This window comes from Pituophis catenifer, unplaced genomic scaffold (assembly GCF_029215685.1).
Source record: "Pituophis catenifer annectens isolate HBS135680 unplaced genomic scaffold, rPitCat1.0.hap2 SCAF_2, whole genome shotgun sequence".
Lineage (NCBI taxonomy): Eukaryota > Metazoa > Chordata > Lepidosauria > Squamata > Colubridae > Pituophis > Pituophis catenifer.
Window position 1 is genome coordinate 73,412,398 of NW_027256882.1, and position 26,200 is coordinate 73,438,597.

General features: G+C 38.0%; 1 protein-coding gene across 3 annotated transcripts in view; it reads left to right on the plus strand.

The window, feature by feature from the left end:
• ARHGEF3 (Rho guanine nucleotide exchange factor 3) overlaps positions 1-25,069 on the plus strand; it is a 157,433-nt gene extending 132,364 nt beyond the window's left edge. For 2 of the 3 annotated variants that reach the window (XM_070933633.1, XM_070933634.1), the window contains 9 exons: positions 9,210-9,317; positions 14,320-14,490; positions 17,792-17,854; positions 18,013-18,109; positions 19,095-19,171; positions 19,712-19,969; positions 22,031-22,201; positions 24,254-24,440; positions 24,723-25,069. In XM_070933633.1, coding sequence (XP_070789734.1) covers positions 9,210-9,317; positions 14,320-14,490; positions 17,792-17,854; positions 18,013-18,109; positions 19,095-19,171; positions 19,712-19,969; positions 22,031-22,201; positions 24,254-24,440; positions 24,723-25,069 — 1,479 coding nt within the window. The remainder of the gene's footprint in view (positions 1-9,209; positions 9,318-14,319; positions 14,491-17,791; positions 17,855-18,012; positions 18,110-19,094; positions 19,172-19,711; positions 19,970-22,030; positions 22,202-24,253; positions 24,441-24,722) is intronic. The other variant, XM_070933635.1, reaches the window with a different exon arrangement.
• Positions 25,070-26,200: the final 1,131 nt, after the last annotated feature.

Consider the following 26,200-nt stretch of genomic DNA (forward strand, 5'->3'; position numbering starts at 1 on the left):
GTTGGTAAAGAGGCAGTTTTGTATACTTAAGTAACTATATAGTTTGAAAAGCACTCATAGACTAGAGGTTGCAAGCAGTTGCAAAGTATCTTTTACCCACACTTGTGCGATAGTTTAAAGCATTTTTGCATAAGAATTCTGTGCAAAACTGAAAGTAGCTCCCTACTTCTATGATCTCACAGTGTCAGCTATGTTTGAAAATTGAAATGATTTATTTTAGGCTTAGCTGTGGCAAACTTGAAGCAAAACTTTAATGTAGACTTTTCTTTGCAACTCTGGTGGGTGGTCTGTTTCCCCAATGCACCTCAGGAATTCTGGGTTTTACTGAGAAAAATTGGTTTGATTTCAGGGATTTTTTTTCATCCCTTCAATTTTAAATTTCAGGAGTATCCTACAAAAGAGTGATCCAATGTGGCTTTCTGTTAATTTATTTTTTTCACTAAAGGGTTTTGGTGTATCATTTTTAATTTCATCCAGTGCTAATTTAAACTAATGTAGACCTCTGTCTTCCCCCATCATCCACTACTAGCAGCTGTATTCATATTCTCTTAACCATGTTGAACAATTAGAAATTTTGAAAGTAAAATATTAAACTGTGCCAGAAATAGTGCCTACAGCAAAGCCTTTCTATTTCATTTTAGTTACACCACCAGTAATTTATATCTGAATCAGAGGCTACATATTTTCATTTTAGTATCTTTTATGACATTATTACAAATTCTAAGTTGCATATTTTTAGCCTTAATCCTTCCCTCAGTGCTATAGAAACAATCCCAACATTTATTATTCCTGAAACATTCCCCATATTTGGAGAGTCACTTGACTTTTATTTATAATTAGTTCATATGACACAGTTTAAAATATATGTAGCATAACGGTTTTCAGTGCAGGAACATAGTATTCAGTGCAGGAATGTCTATGGATTTCACCAGATAACAGATTTAGGTGGTATTGATAGTGAAATAAAATTGTGATGAATGCAGTGATCCAGGCTAATAATGCCTCATTGGCATTATTAAAATTGGTGACACTTACTAACAATCTACTACAGGGGTGTCAAACTGGATTTCTTCAAGGGCCGGATAAGCATTGTAGTTCTCCTCTGCAGGCCGGTGGGGGGGGAGATGGGATCGATGCCTCCTGCAGCACTCTGCCGGCCAAAATGGGGCACGGAGGGGCCATGCGCCCCACCCCCCATGCCTTGTTTTCGACCACCATAGCCTCCTGTAGTACTCTGCCGAGGCCCCCACATGACCCTTTTTTGGCCAACAGAGTGCTGCTGGAGGCCAGGGAGGCTGAAAATGGGCCACGGGGGCCCGCATGTTTTGGCCAGCAGAGGCCCTGCAGGCTGGTCTTTGATATTTCCAGGCCGGCCCCATGGGCCGGACTTAAGCACCTTGCGGGCTGTATCAAATTGTTTCAAATCCTGACAGAGAATAATGACTGAGAAGGATGGAAAATCTTGTGAAACAATTAAAGGTTCAGTCACAAGCAATTGCTAGTGAAAGAAAAAAAAGTACAATCACAAGCTAGTAGTAGACTATTACAAATACCAGTGTGGATACGCACAGCTTCCTGAAATGCTAAAAAGAAAAAGAATATCTATAGGCAATGGAAGGAAGATTGCATAACCAAAAAAGGATATAAAGCAGTTGCCAGAAACTGTAGAGATTGTGGCAGAAAGCAGTTAAGAAGGAGCTGTGACTTGTGAAAAATACCCCAAACAACATAAAAAGCTATTTCTGATATGTCCGGAATAAAAAGGAAAGGCATAGAAGCTATAGGACTATTGCAAAAAAAAAAAGAAAAGAAAAGAAAAGAAAAGAAAGAAAGATATGAATTAGTAATAGGAGATGGCAAAAAGATGGAATACTTGGTGTTTTATATTTATCTTCTTTCAGTAATGAAAAAGAACTCTAGATAGCCAACTGTCTTTAGAGAAAAAAATTAGGATGAAAGAAATAATGATACAAGGAATCCAGCATGTGAGCCCTTTAATTGTGAGCTCACAATTTTTTTATTTTATTTTATTTTATTTCAAATTTATATACGGCACCTTCTCCCGAGGGACTCAGGGCGGTGTACAGCCAGCTAAAAACATACAATACAAACATTAAAAACAATTAAAAGGATATATATTAATTTTGCCCCAATTTAAAATAACGAACCAATTAAAATATTTTAAAAATATGTTAAAAAATATGTTAAGCCAGCCCGGCTTGCTGAAAAAAGAAAGTTTTAAGGGCACTGCGGAAGGCACCGAGGTCTTGGATTCTCCTTATCTCTGGGGGCAGCTGATTCCAGAGGGTAGGTGCCCCCACAGAGAAGGCCCTCCCCCTGGGAGTCACCAGCCTACATTGTTTGGCTGATGGCACCCCAAGGAGGCCCTCTCTGTGGGAGCGCACAGGTCGGTGGAAGGTCATCGGTAGCAGCAAGCGGTCTCGAAGATAACTAGGTCCTATGCCATGGAGCGCTTTAAAGGTGGTAACCAACACCTTGAAGCGCACCTGGAAGACCACTGGGAGCCAGTGCAGCTCACGCAGGAGAGGTGTTATGTGGGAGCGCCAGGCGGCTCCCGTAATTACCCGCGCGGCCGCATTCTGGACCAGTTGGAGCCTCCGGGTGCTCCTCAAGGGGAGCCCCATGTAGAGAGCGTTGCAGTAGTGCAAGCGCGAGGTGATGAGGGCGTGGGTGACTGTGCACAGGGAATCCCGATCAAGAAAGGGATCAACTGGCGAATCAGATGAACCTGACAGAAGGTCCCCCTGGCTATAGCCGTCAAATGTTCCTCCAAGGATAGCTGCGTATCCAGGAGGACTCCCAGATTGCGTGCCCTCTCCACGGGGGCCAAAGACTCACCCCCAATAGTCAGTGATGGAGTCAACTGACTATATCGGGATGCCGGGAACCACAGCCACTCAGTCTTGGAAGGGTTGAGCTTGAGCCTGTTCCTCCCCATCCAGATCCGCACAGCCTCCAGGCACTGGGACATCACTTCAAGGGCATCGTTGGGATGGCCTGGGGTGGAGATGTACAGCTGGGTGTCATCAGTGTACTGATGGTACTTCACCCCAAAGCCACGGATGATCTCATCCAGCGGCTTCACATAAATGTTGAACAGAAGGGGCGAGAGGAGCGACCCCTGAGGCATTCCACAAATGAGAGGCCTTGAGGTCGACCTCTGCCCCCCTGCCAACATGAACTGCGACTGGCTGAGAGAAAGGAGGAGAACCACTGTAATACGGTGCCCCCCCATCCCCAACTCCTCCAACCAGTGCAGCATGATACCATGGTCGATGGTATCAAAAGCCGTTGAGAGATCTAACAGGGCTAGGACAGAGGAGCAGCTCTTGTCCCGCGCCCTCCAGAGATCATCTACCAACGCGACCAATGCCATTTCTGTGCTGTGCCCAGGCCTGAAACCCGACTGGAACGGATCTAGATAAGACGTTTCCTCCAGGTACTGTAGAAACTGTCGTGCGACCACACTCTCGACAACCTTCGCCACAAAGCGAAGGTTGGAGACAGGACGATAGTTGGCTAATACTGCCAGGTCCAGGGAAGGCTTCTTGAGGAGAGGCCTCACCACCGCCTCTTTCAAGGCAGTGGGGAAGTAACCCTCACTCAACGAAGCGTTGATAATTCCCTGGAGCCAGCCTTGTGTAACCTCCTGGGAAGCCAGTACTAACCAGGAGGGACACGGGTCCAGTAAACATGTGGCCGCACTAAGTCTCCCCAGAATCCTGTCCATGTCATCAGGAGTCACAGAGTCAAACTCTTCCCAGATAACGTTCTCAGGACTGTTCCTCGTCACCCTGCCGGGTGGGCCCTCGGCTGGTGGAACGCTCTGAAACTTGTTGGTCACATCTCAACCAGGGGGACCCCTCCCTCCGGGCCCAACCATGTCTCGGTAATACCCGCCAGGTCCGCTCCCCCCTCATGTATGAGATCGTGGATGAGGGGGGCCTTATTTATCACGGACCTGGCGTTGCATAGCATCAGCCGAAGGCCCAGATCCTGAGTATCTGTGCCACTTAGCATCCGAGAGGAGCCTTGGGGACCAGGGCATGCAATAGCTCTCAAACAGTGAGTGTGCATGCCCGACACATGATATGGCCCCCTGCTCACGCCATATCTGCCCCTCCCATCGACTGTGCTGATGGTGCATCCCTCATTAGGATAGCCCTCCATCCCCTCCCCAATCCCTCGTCCTGCACCCTCCAAACCGTTTCCCTGTGCCGGGCTTGGCTCCGACCTTAGTGGGTTCCCTCCCCATCCCCTTTGGTCACCACCCGCCTCCCGGGTCCCCTTAAAATTTGGTTAAAAGCCTTAATTAAAAAAACCCTCAGACCACGCTTCGAGGCATGCCACCACTCGGGGTTCCAAAACCCATCCTTGAGGTAGGCTTTCAATAAATTCGAAGGCCATGTCTGCGAGAGGGAGGCATCTCGCAGAGCGAGGAGGGTCGCCGAAGTGTTAATGATCTTAATGAATGTACATCAGGGGTGGCAAACTCGTGGCCCATGGGCTGTATGCTTCACATGCTGGCCCCATCCCCACCCGGTTTAGCGAAGGGGAAAAATGTCCTGATACGTCATGTGACGCCACGAGTTTGACATCCCTGATATACATTGATAGAAATTTTCTGAGACTCTCCCTCAAAGCACTATGGTGCATTGGCTAGAAAGCAGCTTTCTTCATTGATAAGGGGGAAATCTGCAGCTATGTCCGTCTGTGTTTGTGTGTGTGTGTGTAAGGTTCACTCAAGTCTTTCAGTCCTAGACACTCTGTTACACCTTTTTGTGCCAATAGTAGGAAGATAAGAGAAAGTTACAACTTAAGATAGACAAGGAGAGAGTAATATAGTATTTCATTAATTTTAAATGAATCCAAGTCTCCAGGGCCGGATGAATTACAACTGATTCTACTGAAGGTAAAACCAGAGGTGATCTCAAAGTCACTAAGTGAAATTTTTGAGTCCCAGTGAAAGACTGACAAGGCCTAGAAAAACAAGGAAAGCAAGCATCAACATCTTCAAAAGTAGAAGATGAAGGACTTAGAAAATTACAGTTTGACAGCTGCACTGGGCAAAATCCTGAAGCAGGCTATTAAACAGCATACTTGTGAGCATTTAGACAAAAATGCATAATCCACAAAAATCAGCATGGGTTTGTCACAAACATGTCATGCTTCCCTAATCTTACCTACTTTTTTGACAGATGTATCAGCTTAATAGATTGGGGTCGATGTACTATACCTTGATCTCAGCAAAAGATTTGTCAAAGTCTCTCATGATATCCCCATTAATAAAAAGATACAAACACAGGCTAGGATACAGCTGTTAAATGAATTCATTATTGGGTACATGACACACAAGTAGTTTCAGATCAGCCTGGTAAATAGTATCAAGTGACATGTTACAAGGCTGTACAAGACCTTCTGTTGTTCAACATTTTTGTTAATGATCTGAATCTAGAGGGAGAATAACAACATTTGCAGGTGGCCAAAAACTAGGAGGAGTGGCTAACTCTTTAGAAGAGAAAGAAAACATTTAAAAGATCTACGCAAACTTACAGAATGGCCCAGAAGAATGGGATAAAATTTAAGAAGTTGCTCTTTAGAGATTATTCCATCGGTGTGTGAGATGCTGATTTATGAATAATTATTGAATAGCTGGAAAGATAACTAACAAACAAAAAGGGCCAGTCTTGTATCACTTTGAAAGACCTGGCAAGAGTTGCTGCTTTTTCAGCAACTTTCTTATCACAGTAAGCCCTGGTAGCCATCTAACTACACTAGTAGATTACCCTAGCAGCATTCTCCATAGTCAGGCATTTACTAAGCTGAGGAAAGTATATAATCTAGGTAAATATATACCACCTCTGAACTTTGTCCTTTTATTTGAGTGTCCTTTAATGATTTTTTTCAGCTAAGTGCAAAATGCTGGTAGATGAATGCTAATGGGGAGGATTGTCAAAGAGCAAGAGGAAATTATATGGCTTCTGAAAATTAATTTTGTGCTAGGAGAGCGAGTATTAGTTCTGCAGAAAAGACTAAAGCAATTGGTCCTTGCCCATGTTGATTGGATCATTTAAACTAGAGATAGCAAGAAATCAGTGATCTGGCTCTCCATTGGCAGCCAGTTAAACGTAGATGGGAAGAGAATGTCTGACAAAGAGGGAAGGCAGAAGTGTGGCCTCATCCACTGTTAACCTGCATCCCCTGACAGAATACTTTGAAAGGACTTTGGATCTAGACTGAAAATTGATTTAATTCTTGCTTCTTAACTGCAAAGGCTGTTCATGAGCATGATTTCAAAGGTTTGGTAAAATGTCTAAAAGACACTTTGTTCCAACATCAAAGGTTGGAACAAACCAGTATCTTCAGCCTGAGATTAGTTTTCCTCTTATTATCTGGAGTTAAAGTGTTTTATTTTTGTGAAGGTCGTTGTTCATAGAGAAAAATCAGATAATTAACAAGAAGGAATTTCTAAACACCTCAAAGTTCTATGTTTTACTTCCTGGAATTACAGTGCAGAGATAACAAGTTTTTGATAATACCTGAAACACAATTTTGGTACGAAGCTGTGACTCAGTCTAGTTTGAATATTGGTTATTAAATTCTGAAGAATATCACCCTTTCAGAAAAGAAGATTGCAGCATAGCTCTTCCCATGCATTTGGGACTTAGGTGCCTGGGACTGCAGTGGGGATTGACGAGAAACCTTTCTCCGCCCCCGGGAGAACAGTGGCACACAGAGCAGCAACGGCATGCATGAGCAAGAAGCAGTTGGGGGCTTGAAGGGCCATTTAGAGGACGACGAGAGTGAACGAATGCTCAAAGACTTCCCTCCTCTGTTCAGTATTCTGGTGGTGCTGCAGTGGCGTAAAAATAAATGTACCATCCAAAAGACTGAGCTAAGTCACCGCTGCCGAAGACAAAGGAAATTGAATCCACTTTGGCTAAAGATGAGGGCAAGCTGGTTTTTGTTGTTTGCAGAGCATCCACAACGGAATAGGGTCTTGATATACGGAAGGTTTTTTCACATTTTAGTGCCTGGCTTTAGGGGATAGTGATGAACTTCAGCTCCATCTGTAGAGAAATAAATACATAGCTTTGCATTTGATTCTCCTATCCATATCTGCACTGATGGAAATAGTATTTCTGACCAAAATTAAAGAAGCTGCCACTGTCCTGTTTTTTGTTTGTTTCTTGTTGTTTACAAGAAGAATTGCCACCATGAATTTACTAACACTTGGAAGATTACAGTAAGATCTGGCTTATTTTCCTTGGGAATTTTTTCCCCTACAAACCTGGAATTGCAAGGTGCTTAAGTAAACTTCATAATTATGGCTGAAAAAGAGAGGTGATTGTGCTTAAAATGTTCTTTAAAGTATGGTTTTTGATGAGTTAGTAAATTCGTATCTTCTAGAAGTCCTAAGGTTTTTCTGTTTTTCTGTTTTTCTATTTTTGGGAAAAAATTCACATCATCCGGAACGTTTTGAGTTTTTTCTCTCAGATTTTGATTTTTACATGTGCTGCCCAAGATCCCTTCAGTGCGGGATGGATATTAGGAAGGCAAGGGTAATCATCAACTTTAAAAATTATTTATTAGTTTCGTCAATTTTGTTTATATTTTTCTGGCATGTAGAAGTAACTTAACATTTATTCAGAAAATCTTGACAGACATTGATTTAAATAGTGTATGATATATTATTTATGTTTCTTACTGAATGCTAGACACTTATTAAATGTTTAAAAATAATAAATGTACTTATATTTTTGGTCCATTTAGATAAAGATAGAAGTGAACAGAGTACACTTCAACAAAAATGTTAAATGTGCAAATGTTCTTTAAAGATATTGTCATTTTAATGCTCTAACTTTTGTCTCTTTCAAAAGATAATTATTGAATTATTGAAATGTATAATGATTTGAGGGAGAAATATTTGAGGCTAATAAATATTTCTGTTTTTACACTGTATCTATGACCTTCAAGGAACGAGCTCATCAAAACATCTATAGCAGCTGAATCTTTTATGTTATTAAGAGATAAGAAATTGTTTTGGGAATTGAATTTTTGGAATGAGGTTGTTTAATAAAATGTACCGTAATTCTGTATAATTCTGTATACACTTTTGAAATAGTAAGCCCCATTTCAATCAAAATAACTCACTCATTTTGGGCTATGTGTCCCCTACACACAGACATACACAGAGAGAGAGAGAAACAAACAAACAAACAAACACACACACACACAAACACACACACAGTGTCTTGTAACTGCAGATATTTCATGTTTGCTGGCAAAAAATATCTTTATTGAGGAAATATATTGCTATAGCTTAGCCATCTCTAACGTTGCCTTCATGTGTTGGACCACAGTTCCCATCATCCCAGGTATTATGACCAGTGATCCAAGGAGTCAGCTTAAGAAAGGGAACTATCAGGTATACTGCACTGAAAGAAACAAAAAATAAAATAAAACAGAGATTTTAAGAAATGATTCCTAACACAAAAGGATATTACTTTATAAATTAAAAGAGAAAAAGAAAGAAATATCAGAACGATTTGATGAAGATAACTTAACCCTGAGGAACACAGTAAAAAGAGCAGCTTAATCATGAAATGCTGAGGGTGTTAGTGTATGAGTTGGGGGGGGGGAGAATGCCATAAGGCGATAGTAAATATGCCTGCATGAGAATGTAACACACAATATTTTAATAGCACTCAGGAAATACCCATGAAGATTGAATACATACACACAAAGCATGAGTATAACATTCTTTCTTTGTACTATTTTAGGAGACTTCAGGAGCCCCAGAAGAAAAACGGCCATTACAAATCAGTGTCATTCGGATCTGTTATCTTCTCATTATCACATGAGACCATCTAGATAGTAGGGTCTCAATGGAGTGATCATCTGAGCCTCTACACTTACTTGTCCCTAACCCAATATAAGAATAAACATGTTTAATGGCCTGATGCAAATCTGACTTAAATCAGCTTTGCTTTAAAAAAAAAAAAAGATCCCCATTACTGGTTAAAGCCCTGGGGGATGGGCAGTGACTAGGTAACATTTGGTGGCTAGGTAACATTTTTTGTGGCTTTCCTCTTGTATTAACTATTCCTCTTATATTATCTTGTATTATCATTATAATCACCTATATAACGATGCTTATATGTAATTAATTTGTCTAAAATTTACAGGAGCCCAGTAACAAGCGGGTCAAGCCTCTTTCTAGAGTGACATCACTAGCAAGCTTAATTCCTCCTGTCCGAACAACTCCCTTGAAACGATTTGGTCAGACACTCCAGGTATTTACTTTATTTATTTATTTATTTATTTATTTATTTATTTATTTATTTATTTATTTATTTATTTATTTATTTATTTATTTATTAATTATTTATTTATTATTTTATTCTGCCCATCTCCCTGATAAGGTAAAGAGTATCTTAAAAATTATTATGTGGGATTAGGTGTAATGGATATAACTGGTTTATGAATATTTTTTGGTCTTAAACTAGAGCAATTTTCCATACTGAACATGTGTATCACAATATATATTCACAGGGTTGCTTGCTTTGTGTAAACCCTTTTTTTCTGAGAAAAATGAGTATAAAATATATTGTTAAAATATCATTGTATTTTAATTTCTCATCAATAGTTATGTGAAATATTCAATTGGAAATTTTTTTGGCCCAAAATGTAACTTTTATAGGAAAATGTAATAACTGAAATATTTAAATGTACAGGTAGAATTATTTTGATAATTCTGCTTTAATTTTAAATGGACATTTGTGTTGATGCCGCATGAACAGATTTTTCAGTTGCTGTACTCTACTCAGTTTTCAAATATGTATTTAAAAATGCAAATTCAGGGCAAAATAATTACGATTTTAATGAACCAAGATCCAGTCATCTGTTTACACTTGTACAGACTGCATGAAAATGAATATTGATGAATCAACTGCTTTGATAATTCGAAGGTTAAATTATACATGAAAGTAGATCAATATTGATTATATAACTAAGTAGCTGCTTTTGTGTAGCATCTTTTTGAGGAGAGAGAAAATGGACCATTAGATTACAAAATAGTCAGATAATATAAATATGAAGCAATTCATATTAATTTCATTCCACTGTAAATTTCTCAGTTTGAGAAAGTAGCAGTGTTTTCAGAAGCCGTCCAGTCTCTAATCTGATTTGGAAATTGTCTCACCCAAATAATGGCTATAGAGTAAGTCAATACATATTGTTACTGACTTTTCAAGATACAAACTACTCTAGGCTCAGCCTTTTAAACTTTATAACATGCTGCAGAGGATCAAATCTAGAAACTGGATCCCCAGTGTGACACTGTGCCTGCAGATATCTCCTCTGGAACCTACAAGATCCATGCCTCACTATTTAATTTGATTTAGATTCTTTAAATAAAGAAAGTTAGATGGAAAGCAGCAGGCTTAAACATATTGCTTCTGGGACCAACATATAATCCAAATATTCTTAGGACATATTTTATTAGAGGTGAATCCACTTGTGAGTGAACACACCCATCATGATAGTCATTTTCTAAGAGTACCTTTAATAAATTCTAGATGTCCTGCTATCCAAAAATAATTAGGATCTCTGATTCATGTCATGCATCTACACCAAAGATTTATAGGAGTGTAGCAGGCATCCAAAGAAGTCTAGCACCATTTCTGGTTTAAAAATGAGAGTGGAGATGGGAGAAAGCGCCAACATATAGCTTTTGACTCTGAAACACATGCACAAATGATTATTGTTGCTTCAATAAAAATAATTTTCTGAAATACAGCTTCTTTATTTGTACTGAGTGATGTGGACAAAACATAATTGGATATATACCAAAAAAAAAGGTGAGACCAAAATCAAAAATAAATTTTAGTTCCTCTTGTGGTTTCCAGTCAAAGAGCAATGTATGAGAAACATCAGAAGTCTTCTGGCTTGAAGCAACCTTCCTCTTTTACTTTAAATAAAAATATTACCCAGAGAGAAAAATGACTAATTAGTTCTTGTTGGTCAGAGTGAAAAGTGAATTAAAGGTTGCTAAATTTTATTATTGTACTCCATGCATCTCTTTTCATAATAATGCCAGATCCTGAATGAATGAAATCAGGTAACAGTAACAGAATTGGAAGGGACCTTGGAGGTCATCTAGTCCAACCCCCTGCTCACGCAGGAGACCTATACTAGGGATTCAAACTCCTTCCATTCCCCACCATCCAGTCAGAGCTGAAGAAGCTTCTTGGATGAGAAGTGAAACATCTTCAAAGAAAAAACAAGCAAGTCCAGTTGTCTCCTGAAAAAGCATCTTTGGGACAACTATGACCTGGATGACTCTCTACAGACTTTTAGCTATGCAATTTGGGATGAACACCCTTTAAATGGCGTGGGTGTAGGAATGGATTTCCAGAGAAAAAAGTGCAGACTACAGGAACCAGGAGCACTACTCAGGTGACCCCGAGGACATAGATAAACCACCAAGTGCTTCAACGACCCTCAGAAAGGATGCAAATGACCAGTTGTCTGCCAGGAATATAAATCCTTCCATTCTCTACCATCCAGTCAGAGATGAAGAAGCTTCTTGGATGAGAAGTGAAACATCTTCAAAGAAAAAACAAGAAAGTCCAGTTGCTTCCTGAAAAACCACCTTTGGGACCTGAATAAAATCATTGCAAAGCATATGGTCGCGAACAGTGGTGGGTTGCTACCGTTGTGGCGGTGGTGGGAGGCTCCGCCCATCCACTTTTGCGCATGTGTAGAAGCATCACGCCCCCCCCCCAAGCAAACCAGTAGCACAGGATTTGAAACCCACTACTGGTCACGATGTACTGTAACTTCCATAGCAGCTTTCTTACCAGAGTCAACCTTGGTAGTAAAAGAGCCAGCTAATAGATAGCTTATATAATCTCTCCACATCAGGAAAAGAATCTTTTAACATCAATGTCTCATCCCCTTTCTCCTCCACCTTTGGTAGGCTCTTTTGTATCAATGAGACAATAAAAAACTTTGGGTTTGACTTAGCCAAACGCTCTCCATCCTGATGGGCTGATCCATATCTTCCTTGATTTTTAACAGACACATTGCAACATTCTTAGCTCTCACCATTATTAGTCATGGTTTCTCCACTGAGTTCCCTGGCTAGTAATTTATCAGATCTTTTACCTCAGTATAAGCATCTTTATTTTATACAATTCAATGAATATTCTGTTTCAAGTACCGGTACATAAAGATAACTGGGTTCTTGTTTAGCATTCATAAAACATATAATACTTTACATGTATGTTTCATATGTGCTCAAACAGTTCTTAATTCCCCCTCATTCCAATCTTTTTTCATTTAACTTCTTGATTTTTTCCCCTTTCCCATTAAGCCATATAGAGTAAGATATATAGATGCCTTAAAGGTCTCCTAAGCAACTAGTAAATATACAGAATGTTTGTTTATAATTAAAAGTAATTGTTCAAACTCTTGTTGTATTTGTTTTATAAAATATGAATCCTTTAATAAAAAGTATTTCGGTATCATCTATAAAAACCTGGATAACTGTTTCTTATGGTAATTGATAATGTTTCTGGGGAACATTGGCATGGCTATACATCTATTATATTTATTATATCCTCCAAAGATTGAGATAATAGTGAAACCTAATCAAGAACAACTGTGAGACTAAACATATTTTTTGTTACATTTTATTTCATTGTTGTTATTTACTAACCAAAGTATTTTCTGATATGTATGCGATTTAGAGTTAGGTAAGATAGTATATTCAATATTTTGCTCTGTCAGCTTGTTTTACTTATTTTGTAATTTTCAATATTTTGTTGATAAAACAGGTAATTTTGGCAGGTTTAAGATTCTTGCATTTGTTTTGGTAGTTTTACCTTGTAACTAGTGGCAATGATAAAAAGTTCCTAAGGCACATTATTTGATACACGAGAAGGATGAATATTAAGAATTCAGTCCTATAGGTACACATTTCCCCAATTTTTATTTAATTTAGAGAAATCTATTGAATTATTTCAGAGTGGATCCCCCCCCCCTCAAAAAAATGTTGGAGCTTTGGAAATGTTCCTGAATTCAACACTTGGACTACAAAATCCAGATTGCCTTTGTGACATTGAGTTTACCTTGCTTTACTAAAAGAGTACTGGAGTAACCCACTAATCATATTAAGATTTCTGAAAATATAATCTAGAAGCTTCAATTTGAGAAGACTGGAACAATCAGATTTTTGGCTGCTCGTACTTCCTTCAATTATATTTCAACAAACTTCATAAACTGTAAATTTGGTTCCAAGCCAAATTCAAAGTGCCATTGTTTAATTTAAAAACCTTAAATGGTTTGAAACTGAATTACTTGAAGCCAGTGCCCCTTGCTTAGAAACTTGCCTCCATACAGACAGCATCTACATAATAGCTGTTAGCAGTGAACATTACATCTACTAAAGAGATTATATTAACAATATTGCTGCAATGGGTTGTCTTCTCCAAAGAGGTTACGCCTAGCACTATTACAGTACCATGCACCCATCTTTAAATGCTAGGTTAGCATAATCCAAGCCTCACACAGGCTTGCAAAAATTCTACTCAGGATATGCTCTAGAACTCTTCAAGTGAAATTGGAACTGTACTTCTTAACACATCTTATTGCATCTATATTCTTGCCTGAAATTTGGTTATTTAGAGTAGATGTCAGTTGGATCCCTCTTGCTGCAGGTCACTCTAGTGTCATGGGATGAATAAAGAGGGATAAAGGAGTGTAGTTTGATGATAGTACACCTGCTCTATAATTCTTTTTTTTTTTTTTTGCAAAATTCCTTTTAAGATTCTGCCTAAGTACATAAAACTATGTTTTATGTATAATTCTTTTTAAAATATGTACATGAGTGACCAATGAATATAAAATGCCATATTTACAGTAATTATGGAGACTCCTATTTGAGTTGCTGAATAAAAAGTATACATGCATTATGCTTACAGTGGTAAAGTCCCATTTAAAACTTTATTTGCAGTAAATTGTAGGGTTTCCCCAAGTTATGTATTCGAGTTTATCAATTTTCTTCTTTGACAAAATTTAGTTGTGGATAAGTTTTCAAAAATAAATTGGTATTTATTATAATTTCCCTCCAAAAATACCAAAGTAGTATATGGATTCCTACCCAGTGTTATTGCCATGAACATCTGTGAGCTAGGCTGGTCCAAAATCAGCAACCAAGTTTCATCCTGTTTCTGCACCAATAGTTTAAATCAAATGTTATCTAAGTAGTAATGATGGTTTCCTTTTTCCTAGCGTTCTATCAGTTTTCGTAATGACAGTCGATCTGATCTACTTGCATCCCGTTCCTGGATGAAAAATGTACCCTCTGCTAGCACCAAGCGACGAGACAGTAAACTCTGGAGTGAGACTTTTGATGTTTGTGTCAATCAGATGCTCACATCCAAAGAAATTAAGCGTCAAGAGGTTTGCTTATTTACATTGCCTTTGAGATTTTTTTTTTAATGAAATGGGATTAAGAGGTAAAAGTTAATGTGTACCTGTCTCCGTACAGTAAATTCGCTCTCTGCAAATATATTCTCTTTTTTTGCACTTAGGGCAATAACAGAACTGCCACACATCTATAGAAGAGAATATATACAGTTCAGGGTTGAACTGTGGAGGCTTGGTGCTTTTTCAGCATGGTTGTTTGATTATAGATGTTTCATTACTCCATTAAGCAGTGCACTGAAGATGTTACCTAGCTGGATAATGAAATATCTACAAGCAAACAACTAAGCTCAAAGAGCTCGAAGAACTCCACATATCACATATTTTTTGACTGTTTTCTAATGCTGCTAAGAACTGTTAATACATTGCTACTCCAGTCTATAAAAGTGACTCTCGCAGCATCTGATTAGATTGGCTCCTGCTATAGAGCTCTGTCTATTTTGCTTATACTACAATGGAAAAATCCCCCCCCCCCGGTTTTGTATTCAAAAGTCAACTGGCCATTGATGCTGGAAGAGAATCCTCTGCAAATAGCAGTGTAATGGCAGAACAAGTCTGGATCAATGAAGAAGGCCTGAATATAAGGACAGGACCATTTTAAAAAATACATCACCTCATTCTATGGCTTTTCTATTTTCTTCCTATTGCTGTTACCCAGATTATTTTCCTCATGTAATTATAATTTGAGGAGTAGGTGGAGTTTATAAATAGGAAAAGTTTCTTCTGGATTTCTGATTTGTTTTTAAATAGAGCAGTAGTCAAATGAACAAGGAAAGTGATGTGAAACCTATTGTGTGCTAAGCTGTAAACTGTATTTTAGAAACCACAATGGCTGGGTACCAGTGATGGGTTGCTCCCGGTTCTGTCTGGTTCTTGTGAACCGGTAGTAAAAGCGGCGGGAGGCTCCACCCACCCACCCGGACATCATAATGGACAATCTGTGCATGCGGAGAAGCTTCTGTGCAAGCGCAGAAGCTTCTGTGTATGCGCAGAAGTGTGTGTGTGGGCTCCCATTGCGAATTGGTAGTAAAAGGTAAGTAGGACCCACCCATTGGGTACCTATAGCATGTTAAATTAAAAGCAAACAAAGAACATTGTAGACTTTCTTGATATATGAACTCAGCCAGTGTGAATTGTTGCTACAAATGTTTTTCCATTGATTAAGAATATTGAAAGGCAGGAACAAATGGCAAAGTTATAGTTGCACATTTTGCTTCCTGTCTTAGTTCTAGAATGGCTACTTAGATAATAATTATGAGGTAAGAAGGTCTCCTTCCTGAACATGTGCAGCTCTCAAGAGCTGCACATTTACCAATATTTAAATTTGCTCTCCTAGCATATCTCTCCATTAGCCATCCAATTGTCAATGTTACTTCCCTTTCCATGTCTGCTTTCTTACCCACATCACTTCAGAATTGGAAAAAAAATGGTTTTATGACTGAGACAGCACTCGTAGAGTCAGGTACAAGTGAATAATATACATCACTACCCAGGTTTCTGCCCCTTTTCCAGCCTTCTGATTAAGGGTTAGATGAAAACCAAAACAACTAGAGTTATTATCTAGAGAAGCCCCATTTTCACAAAGCCTCTTTAGACATTTGAAGGAATACTTAACCTTCTGATAAATAATTTGCATAACATAGAAGATAATGAGGATTTAGCTTAATAATAAAAAACATGGATCTGTTTGAGGCTGAATTTAACTTGTTAACTTCTGTTATTTTGTTATTTGTGTTAAATCAGTCTTGGAATGCATGTGTGACATGCTTGCACTCCTTCCATGGCCTTGATATTTGTGTCATGAGAATAAGATCAATGTGTTAAACATTTTTACAATTGAAGGGCTATATTTAGGATTATATTGGCAAGAATTGTTGGAGACAATACAATGAAGATTTACAATTTATTAAAAGATTATCAGATAATCAATCCAGAAGTTTTATTAGTGATCAGATGGAAACTAATATATTTCTGAAATGAATGTCACATCATGAGGTTCATGAATATGTGAATATTCTATAAAGAGAAGACATACCAGATGTGGGCTGAAAAATCCAGGTGACCCAGTAAACGGGGGACCAAAAGATAAGAACTTTTAAAGTTTTTAAAGAAATATTATTGGAACCCTTTATCGTCTTGCCTTAAAGTATTCCTTGCCTATCAGGCATGTGATACTAATTATTTTTTTCATTCCAGTCTCTTGGTGTTGTAAATTGATTAGCCTTTGAGCTGTTCATTCAGAATGTTCTAGTGCATGTTTAATCAGAAGCAAGGCATTTTATTTGATATTCCAAGCATTCATGCTTGTTTTTTTATACAAGTAGACTGGGTCTCATCTGGAAATAAAATGAGTCAATTTGCTTTGCCACAAAACCCCCACGCAAGGCCATTGTGCGCTCCAAGAACCTTAAGCATAACAATCTCTTGAAACAAGTTATGAGTAACATAAAAATCTCTTGAAACAAGTCATGACTAAAGTAAGGGCAAAAAACAGAATGACATTTGAACAATTCCTCCTCCTCTTTTAAATTATTTTGAAACTAAAAATATACTTTTTAAAGCACAAGAAGATGCAATGTACACCAATTTATTTACATGGAAACAATATAATTTGCACCCATCAATTTGTCCTGAAACCGATAGTAGGACCAATGATGCACTTAAAATTTAAGGAAGTGGAAACATACAAGATACAAGGTAGTCCTTATCTTACAGCCATTTGTTTAGTGACTGTTCAAAGTTACAGCAGCATTGAAAAAAATGACTTTTTCACACTTACGACCATTGCAGCATCCCCATGGTCATGAGCAAAATATTTTAAGCAACATATAGGGGAAATGGACAAAATGAACACTGATGATTTTACCCTACTATTGGCCATAACTTGAAAAGTGTTTAAAGTGTGTCTGTGTGTGTAAATATATGAAACTCATTCTGAAATACTGATATAAAAATAGTATTCTCTAATAAAGAAGCATGCTAACTGAAAGTCAGAAACTGTTATACTAGCATCCATTGCTTTATAACTTTTCCTGATGTAGCAAAATGGACTATATAATTAGTCATACAACTAATCATTAACACAAAAGCTGTAGATTGGAGTATAATTTATACATAAAAAATAGAATAACTACTTAGTCTGTTGATTTTATCATCTTTGTATGATAAAAATTGTGTCTTTAGCCTTATTTCAATTTTTCTATTTATTTTGGAATAGCACATTTATTTATTTTATAAAAATATCACTTTCTTTTCCAAATTATTTTCAAAATTACAGGCAATATTTGAACTTTCACAAGGAGAAGAAGACTTGATTGAAGACTTAAAATTAGCAAAGAAGGTACTTGCATGCTTACATATCTGAAACTTGTTAATACTGTTTCTGTGATCAATGCTAATGAAGACAAAGTTTGAATATAGAAGCCAGAGCATAAATATGATCACTAATAAGGGAGTTTAAATATTTGTTTATAGTATGGCTTTTCTGTCTTTGCACAGGCGTATCATGATCCAATGCTTAAGCTATCCATAATGTCTGAACAAGAATTAAACCAAATTTTTGGAACACTAGATTCTTTAATTCCTCTTCACGAAGGTATAATTTCTTGGATTCAGTATATTGGAGAAATGGTTGTATACAATTTTAGAGTGGTGTGCAAAATCTATAAGCTGAAATATGCAGCAATGTCCAATATTTAAAATTTTCTATAATATTTGTGTAGGTTTATATTTATGGAGAGGACATTACCTTGCAATTGGTTGGAATCTGTTAAGGTTTCATTATGGAATTGAGTAATCCTAGTAAAACCAAATTGTCTATCACCACCACCATCCAAATTAATAATAATGATAATAATAATTCTGGAGTACATACCAAAAGTTTCGGGCTATATTTTACATAGCTGATTATTTCAGCTTATTCAGATTTGTAAAATTATGGTATGTGTGCCTTTGTTTCTCTCTATTGAGCTACTTTTAGGACTGTTCTTTTTTTTAAAGGGTGCTATGAAGGGAGGGACTCCGATTCCTAATTAAGCCGCAGTATTAGAAGAAAGTCTTAACATTGTTGCAAAAGGGTCATTTCTGAAGTGCATTGTTTTGCTTTTCCTCTGACCATCATTTCATCTTTAGAAGGTGGGCTGGATGCTTAAATGTGGAAATGTTTTGTAATAAGAGCTACAAATCATTCTGCTCTGATCAAAACTGAAACTGTCAATGCAGCAGTTAAAACGGATGTATGAAGAAACCATTAGGCATGTTGCATGAAACACGGATAGCCACTTGACTCACTTTCTTATAAAAATGATTGGGGCTTTAATGTCATTTTGCGAAGTTTTTATTACTAGAAACTAATACTAAATTGACAAGTTTCCCTTTTCTGTTGTTTAGCCAAAATATAGGGAAACCCAGTATGTTTGAATCACACAAAAGTTCAAAAGCCTAGTCCACTGTAGAGGAAAAACCAGTGTTACATTTTCTGCTAAGCCTGGCTTTTCATGTTATGAACATTATCAGTGAATGATTCATAAACCAATAATACTCATTCATTCCCATAATACTCAGTATTCTATTTTCATCAGATCTTCTTAGGAGACTGAAGGAAATTAGGAAGACTGATGGATCTACAGAATCAGTTGGTCACATTCTTGTGAGCTGGGTATGTAAAATACTCATATATATTTTCTTGTTCCTATTTTTTAAATACCAATCTTATTTGGCATTACAAACATGTCTACAGAAACACAAGTACAGGATTTGTAAATATTTGCGTTAAAATTAATATAGTTGGAAAAGATACAAATTTTAAAGACAAGGATCTTTGATTTTAATACTTGAGGCACCTTTCTAACACTGTAGAAGATTACGGGTAAAGAACACACTTCAAAAGTTACTTTCATAGTTTCATGTGTTAACAGATGTCTATTTTATAAGCTTTGCATGTGCCAGTGAGCAATGCTTGTGATACATAATCCTTAGGTTCAATATAATGTTCTAAGACAACATATATCTATCTGCTTCGGAAGATTGCATTGTTGTATTAGCTCAAATATATTGGACTTAGTCAGAAAAATGTGCTTTTTAAACTCATTGTTGGATACCAGCCTGCAATAACTATTTTTAAAGCCATTAAATATGTTTGAATATGAACATATAAAAACTCCTGCCACATACTATTTTCATTTCTTTTCTTCCTTAGCTGCCGTTCTTGAATTCTTACGATAGTTACTGTAGCAATCAAGTGGCTGCTAAAGCTTTGTTGGACCATAAAAAACAGGACCACAGAGTGCAAGACTTCCTACAGCGTTGCCTGGAATCGCCTTTCAGTCGTAAATTAGATTTATGGAATTTCCTTGATATCCCACGCAGCCGTCTGGTGAAATATCCATTGCTACTCAGAGAGATTTTGAGGCATACACCAAATGATCATCCAGATCATCAGCACCTTGAAGAAGCTGTATGTGTTTAGTGACAATGTAGCAAGTAGAGCTATTTTTTAAAAAATGTTGAATTATTCATCTCAAGGCAGTTGCTTGGATTAGAATTACAATAGTGTCTGTATGTATGTGAGTCTGTAGTGTTTGATAAGCAAAATTACTTACAGTTAATGTAAGAATATTAGCAGTGTAGAAGTAGAAATGCAGTATTGTGTTTAGAGGCTGTGGAAAAGTTAAGGTGCCTTCTCCTGCCCCGTTAGCTAAGTGTTCTTCCAGACTAGGCAGCTCCAGTAGATATATCCACCTCCAAGCCCCCTTTTTAATGAATTTTAAATTTTAAAGCAGTCTCTTTCCTTTGACAAAGCAGTTCATATGACCTCCACAACCCAAATTGGTTGGTCATACTAATAGTTTCCTTGTATTGTGTTGAACTGTTGAAGAAGAAACAAACAATCTGATAACACATGAACCTGCTCATATGTATATGCATTTATGGCTAAATATCACACCTTCAAATATTACTCTCCATAGTGTTACTTCTTGGATATAGTTCTAAGAAACAGAAGCATGCCAAAGCTACTTATGCCAAAACTTTTCTTTAATCCTCTGGGAATAGCTGCTACTGCTTAAATATTCAAAGGCTGACCAGGGTTTCAAGAAGATTGTATATTAGCCATATTGCAATAGCAAAGGCACCAAGTGCTTAGGGCTCCCACAAATTTTAGGATTCCTTCCCCTTAATGAAGATATGGAAGTTCAGTACAACTGTTTTTTACTAGAAGTATGCAGCACTAATTTTAATCACTTTATTTAGAAAAGCATACCTATTTACTATGGCATAGCAAGTTACAACACAAGTTTGGGGTCAAACACACCTAATACTAGTGGTTTTAGTTAGAAAATCAAATGACAAAGTCCTGTTTATGTACAAAAGGATTCTGATGAGAGAGGGGGGGGGGGGAGAGAGAGAGAGAGAGTTTATGCTTACTGTGTTTCTCCAAAAAGAAGGCCGGGTCTTATTTTCTTTTGACCCCTGAAAAAACGGCTAGGCTTTCTTTTTGGAGGGTTCTAATTATTAACTTGACAGCCCCACCCAGCAGGAGCTGGCTGCTGGCCTACTTCTGCGGCTGCTTGCCACCACTCGCAAGCATCATCCTGGCCTCCATTTTGCCTTCAGATGCCTTCCGGAAAGCTCTCTGCAGCCGATAATAGAGCTCTGGATCGATCTGGAGCTCTGTTATTAGCTGCAGATACCTTCTGGCAGGCATCTGAAGGTGAAACGGGAGGCCGGGGTGATGCATGCGAGTGGCGGCAAGCGACTGCAGAAGGCGGCCAGGCAGGTGATTGGGTGTGCGAGGCCTGGTAAGTAGGGCAGTTCCACCCCCCCCATCCCCACCCTAGCTTATTTTTTTACCTGTGTGGATGGGGTCTTAATTAGGGTTAATTTTGTGAGTGGGGCTTAATTTGATTGCATGCGCTCAAAAACGTGCTAGGGCTTCTTTTCAAGGTGGGTTGTCTTTTTGGAGAAACACAACAATTATTTCATATAATAATCTGGTCACTGGAACAGAATTTGGTCACTGAACAGGGACTGGATGTATTCATATTGATTATCATATGGTATATTCCTGCTCGCAAAACAATCAAGAAGTGAAGGGTCCTTGGTGCTGAACTTGGTTGGTGCAGACATTTCATTCACTTGTCCAGCACTGATAATATCATCTAATTTGGGTAATGAAACATCTGCAAGAAAACAATCAAGCTCAGAGACCAAGGACCCCTCATTTCAACCCTGAGCTACAAATATTTTCTTCTAATGATAACCAAGAAATTCCTGCAGGTGTCATTTCTGCACATTCAGTTGAACCACTGTCAGTAATATCTAGAACAGTGTTTCCTATGAAGAATGAAGAATTCTAGGAATTAAAGTCCATACACCTTAAAGCTGCCAAAGTTGAGAAACTCTGTGCCAAAAAAATATTGAAAACTTAATTTTTAATAGATCTCATTTTAGCAGCTATTTGTCAACCTGTCTTGGAAATTGACCTGCTTGTAAATGATCTCTTTAATTTTTTTTCCAGATGAATATTGTTCAAGGCATAGTATCAGAAATCAATAAAAAGACAGGAGAATCTGAATGTCAGTATTACAAAGAGAGGCTGATATATCTTGATGATACTCAAAGGGACTCCCTAATAGATGAGTCACGTGTTGTTTGCTGTCATGGTGAACTAAAAAACAACAGGGGAGCGGTAAGGGATTTATTGTTTTTTTTTTAAAAAAAATACTGGTATGTTTTATTTCCTTTCCTTTGAATTCTGGTTTTACATCAACAGATTGTTGCTCAAATTAATCACATTGGATGTTTCAGGCTACAGTTAGTATGATTAAACAGACTTTAGAACAACAAACGAGCAAATGTGTGTTAGAAAATATTATTCTTCTTTTAATAGAATTGTGATATGTCTATCCACCCATCTATCTTTCCATCCATCCATCCATCCATCCATCCATCATATTTCCTTAGGGCTCCCCCACCCCAGTACATTCTTAAATGAGCATTCAGTTCCATAAAAGGAGGACAGATCATGAAAGATCCCTACAAAGGAACAGCACCATAAAATATCTTGTCTTCCACAACATGGAAAGTCCATCAGGGATCATGGCTGCCAAGCTGCAGGACCACAGGGTCAGTATATAAGCACATCTCAGAAGGGAACAAATCCAGCAGTTCAAAACATTAGTTGTTCATAGCAATTGCCCAAATTTCAAGGTCAAAACAGACCAATGTGAACACAGCCTGGATTCACTATAGGAAAGCCTATGGTTTAGTGTCACACAATTTGATCTGTGAATCCCTGGTGCTATACAAAGTCAACAGGACACTAAGGACTTTCCTCAAGAACTCAATGGGACTGTGGAAAATAACACTGGAAATCAACTCAAGATAACTTGCATAAGTGTCCATCAAGTGCACATATTCCAAGGCGATATATTGACCCTGCAGTTGTTCTGCATAGGTTTGAACCTCCTCCACCAGATAATCACAAGGAATGATATGGATACAAGTTCAAGAGTGGAACTACCATCAGCCACTACCTCTACATAGATGACATACAATTCCATGCAAGAGTGAGCAAGACATCCATCTGGCACACATCTACAGTGAGGATATTAGGATGTCATTAGGACTGGAGAGTTGTGGCATCCCAAGTACCACCATCAAAGGATAAGACAGATCCTGAAGACCCAACTTAATTGGAAGAACAAGATCCATGCCATCAACATATATGCCATGTGCGTTATCAGATATCTTGTTGGTAGAATGACCTGGTCAAAACAGAACATGAAGATCCTGAACCTTCTCACAATATATGGAATTTTCAACCCTAAGTCCAACAGAGATTATATACTAGGTAGAAAGAGGGTGGGGTGGGATCTATTGAGTATCAAAGTCTGAAACCCATAGCATCCAGGAATACATCAGTAAGATGGCAGACAAAAATGAGCTTCAGAGAAGCAGCAGCAGACATGAGAAGAAAATCAAGGAGAAAGATCAAGTACCTTGGGAAGACAAGACCCTGCGTGGGATGTACTATCAACAGATAGCTAAAGTGGCAGATATTGGGAAACCCTACCAATGGCTGGGAAGGGCTGACTAAAAGGCAGCACTGAGACACAGATCAGAGAAGCACAAGAACAGGCACTAAGCATTAGATCCATGGAAGCAGATTCTATTGCACTTAAGGACCCAAGGTGCAGATTATGCAGAGGTGCAAGACATACAGTAGTGGCATGATGTAAGATGGAGACAGGAACAGCATACATTCAACAGCACAACCAAGTAGTTGGCACTGTGTACAAGAACATCTGCACAGTGTATGAGCTAGACCCTCCCAAGTCCAAATGGGAGGTCCCCCAGATGGTTGTGGAGAATAATAGGACCAAGGCACTGTAGGACATCTGGATCCAGACAGACAGGTACTGGCCAATCAACTAGACATCATGGTAGTAGACAACGACTAGAAGATAACAGTGGCAATAGATGTAGCAGTATCAAGTGATAGCAACATCAGGAAGGAGTACAAGAAGCTGGAAAAATACCAGGCCCTTAAGAAGAATACCTGAAGAAGAAACTAAAGAGGATTTGGAAAATAAAGAACAAAGTGGCTGTGTGTGGGGGGGAGGGGGAGGGAGAGAGAGATTGAATATTTGTTTTCTCCTAGAGTAATTGGTTGTTTTTTAAATAAGAAATTTAGAAAATTCTAGAAAAGAGACTGAAGCTTTTTTTCTTTTCTCCTCAGAAATTTCATGTCTTTCTTTTCCAAGAAGTGCTAGTAATTACTCGGGCAATTCTTCATAATGAACAACTCTGCTACCAAATGTATCGTCAGCCCATCCCTGTGAAGGATCTTATGTTGGAAGACTTGCAAGATGGAGAGGTGCGATTAGGTGGATCCATACGTGGTGCATTCAGCAACACCGAGAGAAGTAAGATTCAGATTATTTTGATGTTGACATTTCAGAATTTTATTTATTTAAAATTCTATCCATTTGCTGTTTTGTTAAGAAACTATTTTGACATGTCCTTCATGTAGCTGGCACCTAGAGAAATCCAGTTCTTAAATTATTAATAACGGGTGCGATTGTTTTAAAGCCTTAGCATTTTGTGGAAAATTACAAACAAAAGCTCAAATGTTCTGAAAATTAACACAGCATTTAAATCATCTTGCAGAAAGCATTCTATATACTGATTTGCTTCCTTTCTTCCAGTTAAAAACTTCTTTAGAATCAGCTTCAAAAATGGATCACAAAGCCAATCCCACTCATTACAAGCAAATGATACTTTCAATAAACAGCTCTGGCTTAACTCTATCCGTCAAGCCAAAGAACTGGTTTTACGTGCCTCGGGTGAGAATGGAGTCCTTGATTTGGAAGGACCTGTAATAGCATCAAGTAGGAACAGCATATTCCAGCAAGAATCCAAGTCTGAACAAATGGACCAATCAGACAGTGGATCTAACTGTAGCATGGACACTAGTGAAATCAGCCTTGAGTGTGACCACATGGAAGAGACAGATTCTTGGGAGAATGACAGAGAATTAGAAAGCAATGTCTGACAAAAGCTTCAAGAGGCTTTCAGTGTCTTATATGTACGTATTTGCATTCCATTTGTGGAGCAAGAAGCACTTTTTAATATTTTTGTGACAGTCAATTCAATCCCTATTATATTTGTACCTGTTGACCATAATACTGTAACTGCCGGTATGTGTGATTTGGAATGTGTGGCAACTATAGTCTTGTGATAGTCTGTAAATGTCTCAATGGCTGAGACAGGTACTTGACCAAATATTTCACACATCCTGTTGGTAGACATGATTTCTAAACTACCAGTTTTAGACATATTATATACCAGGTGTCCCTGTTTATAAAATGCCCACATTTGATGTTTCAAATGGCAACTTAACACAAGTTGTCTGGATGGCATTTTTAAAGTATCAAAGTCAAGAAGTTACATAAAACAAGGTTTCAAAAAGCCTGAAGTTAAAATTGATGAATTACTTATTACCTGGTGATTTGACATAAGTACATTACTTGGCATTAAGTACATCACTTGCATGGGTACAAGCTATCACAAGTAGTGTATTGGACAGTGGATGGTGTTCAAAAAATAATGAGGACTCAAATGATGTCCAACCATTTATAAAGCAGTGCTATATTTTAGGATAAACTAAAATAATAAGCCAGCAGGAATCTTAAATACAGATTGATTTAAATTTTTAGGGTGAAATGTTAAGATAAACATGTCAACAATTAACATGGCTAATGCAATAAAATAGGGTTTTTCCAAGTGCATAGATGCAAGATAATCATTTGAAAATTGGCACTTAATTAACAGTGAAAATCTAAAACTTTATATGATTGTGCTGTGCAATAAGCAGATTCAATAAACATTAGAAGAACATGGAAACACCAAAAATGACAGCTGAAATATTTTGAGTTCATTTAAACAGAATTGTTTTGCTTTGTGTAGCCCTTTCTGAGGTAACATATCAGTTTGTATATAAAATGGTGCTCTCGCTTTACATTTTTTGGTTTGTCTTACATTTTATAAATAAAAATTATGATTAAGACCTATCCTGGGGAAATTAGTTGGGCGAACAGCAAATAAACCTCTTTCTCAGTTTCCATGATTGCTCATATTCCTAGACTCCATTGCAGGTACAGATGGAGATGCTTGACAAGGAAAG